We start from the raw sequence: 2,527 nt of genomic DNA, 5'->3' as shown, positions 1-2,527 counted from the left end.
AGAGAAGTGAAACGCTACAAATTATACTGAAACATGGTGAAGCTAGACGAAAGAGTATTATGGAAAATGATTTTAATATTATTCTAAAAACACGTAAGAGATGATTAAAATATAAAATTGAATAAAAATATAATAAAATTTTAATGATGAAATATTTAAAACAAGACAATAATGATAAAATAAAATTCATAGATTAATTAGAAGATTATTTAGTATAAAAATTTAAGGATGATGAAATATGATGAGCACGATAAAGGGATGAAGTCGCACGTACACAGATATCAGTGGAAACCGAGATACGATAATTATGAAGATTCGAGATATACAAATAATTATGAACCAAGATATCGGAATAATTATAATCCTAGAGTTAATAGTGGGTATAATGGACCGAGACCTTATAATAATTTTACAAGATTTAACAATAAAAATAATTATAACTACGATAACTATAGATATAATAATAATGAAAATTACAAATATAATGATAATTACAAATATAATGATAATTACAAATATAATGAAAATAATTATAGATATTATAGACATCAGAACGAATCGAGATACATACCTAGATACAATGATAATCAGAACAATAATCAGTCATACAAGAACAGATTTGACGTAAATAGAATGGATGATGATGACAAGGAAAATGATGATTACAGAGTTACAATATACCTTAACGATATACCGGTAGACATGCAGATCAACACCGGGTCACAATTTTCGATATTGCCGATTAATATTGCTAGAAAGATAGGAATCAAAGTCTTAAATAAATCGGATACGAAATTGACTGGCTATGATGGGGGAAGAATAGAGGTGCTAGGAATCGTTAAAATAAAAGTGAGATATGAAGACAAAACTCAAAACTTAGATGCTTTTATAGTCCAAAATGACAAAATTGCAATTCTGGGAAGGACGTGGATAAAAGTTTTTGGGAACATACTTAATAAAATTGTAAATGTAATCGAGGATAATGGAAAAGTAGATAGTAAAAATTATGAAGGTACATATTACAATAAAAAGCATGAAAATTATAATTATAAATTTCATAATAATAAAAACTTGAATAAAATTGAATTGTGTAAATTAAATGTTAAAAAAGAAATAAATTCTTATAAATTAGAAGAAATAAATCATTTGATAACAATTGAAGAAATAATAGTTATTAAAAACAATAATGAAATAAAAATTGAAGAAAATAATAAAATAAAAAATTTTATAATTAATAAAAAATTTAAAAAAACTTTGAAAATGAAAATTAAAACAAAGATGATTAAATATCATAATATTGAAAGAGAGATTAGGAGTACGAAATGGAGATCGTATGTTGTAGGTGGAAGGAGAAGGAGAAATTTTTTTATAAGTTGAAGAGAAATTATGATATAAAAAAAGTGTATAAATTGAAAAATAAAGGAGTAAAATTTAAAAATAAAAATAATTTAATAATAAATAAAAAAAGTATAAACAATTCCAAATATTCTATTATTCTATATTCCATGATTCTTATTCTTATGATAAATTATTTATTCCATTATCATTTCAATTAATCCAAAATTATTTTATTTGAGATCATAATATATATTTACAAACATTGATAAAAATGATAATAAATAACGAGATGAACAAGCTAATGGGAGGATGATATTCAAAAAAAATGATTATACGATAAAATTTTACTACAAACAAATAAAAAAAAATTTTAGAGGAGGAAGAAGTGAACAAGTTCAAGTTCAAAATTCGAAAATTCAAAGTCAAGTTCAAAATTCGAATATTCAAAGTCAAGTTCAAAAGCGAGAATATGACCTACGACATAGAAAATGATTGTTATAAATAAATAAAATTTTGTAAAAAAAAATATTTATATAAAATTTTGAAAGAGAAATGGGATGATCAATACAAACAGCAAATCAACAGCAATGTTCAACCAACGACGTTTCAACAATGATGCTCAACCAACGATGTTTCATGATGTTCGATAATCGATTCAACTAACGATAATCAGTTGATCAAACAAACAATCAAAGATATATGACAAATGATTAATGGAGCTATGACAAATGGAGGAAGAGTTCACTTAGAAAAAGGGGGAGATGTTGAATATGACATATTATATTTATATTTTTTGAAGGTTTTTATATTATATGATATTCAAAATATCTTTTACAAATTGTCTTTTAAAAATTGTCTTTAACAAACCTTATTTTTATTTTGTGAATAGTTAAAAAAACTCATTATTGAAAATGTATAAGTGTAATATATTTTTGTAAAAAACAGTCATATAAATTTAAAATGTTAAATTAAATAAAATAAATATTTTCCCTAATAATCCACCTGCCTTCCTAGAAATATCAATCTATATCTGGACGGAGTTAAATTTATTATCTTATCTCGCAACAACTGTTCATTACATAGATAATAAATGGGCCATGATAAGTTTTTTATTGGACCTGATCGAATTCCCTTACACACACACGGGTGAGATTCTTAGTGAAATTTTAATAACCTCTCTTAAATAATT

At 24.1% G+C, this 2,527-nt stretch overlaps 1 protein-coding gene across 1 annotated transcript; it reads left to right on the top strand.

Moving 5' to 3' along the window:
- The first annotated feature begins 514 nt into the window (after window positions 1–514).
- LOC135922174 (uncharacterized) lies at window positions 515–2,043 on the top strand. Its single transcript, XM_065456602.1, has 2 exons — window positions 515–1,012; window positions 1,887–2,043. Exons 1-2 carry the CDS (start codon window positions 634–636, stop codon window positions 1,952–1,954), a joined length of 447 nt encoding a protein of 148 aa, XP_065312674.1. The 5' UTR covers window positions 515–633; the 3' UTR covers window positions 1,955–2,043.
- Window positions 2,044–2,527: the final 484 nt, after the last annotated feature.

Source organism: Gordionus sp. m RMFG-2023, chromosome 1 (assembly GCF_954871325.1).
Source record: "Gordionus sp. m RMFG-2023 chromosome 1, tfGorSpeb1-WG-v2, whole genome shotgun sequence".
NCBI lineage: Eukaryota > Metazoa > Nematomorpha > Gordioida > Chordodea > Parachordodidae > Gordionus > Gordionus sp. m RMFG-2023.
The sequence above is the reverse complement of the archived record's forward strand: the minus strand, read 5'-3'. Positions and strand labels throughout refer to the sequence as shown.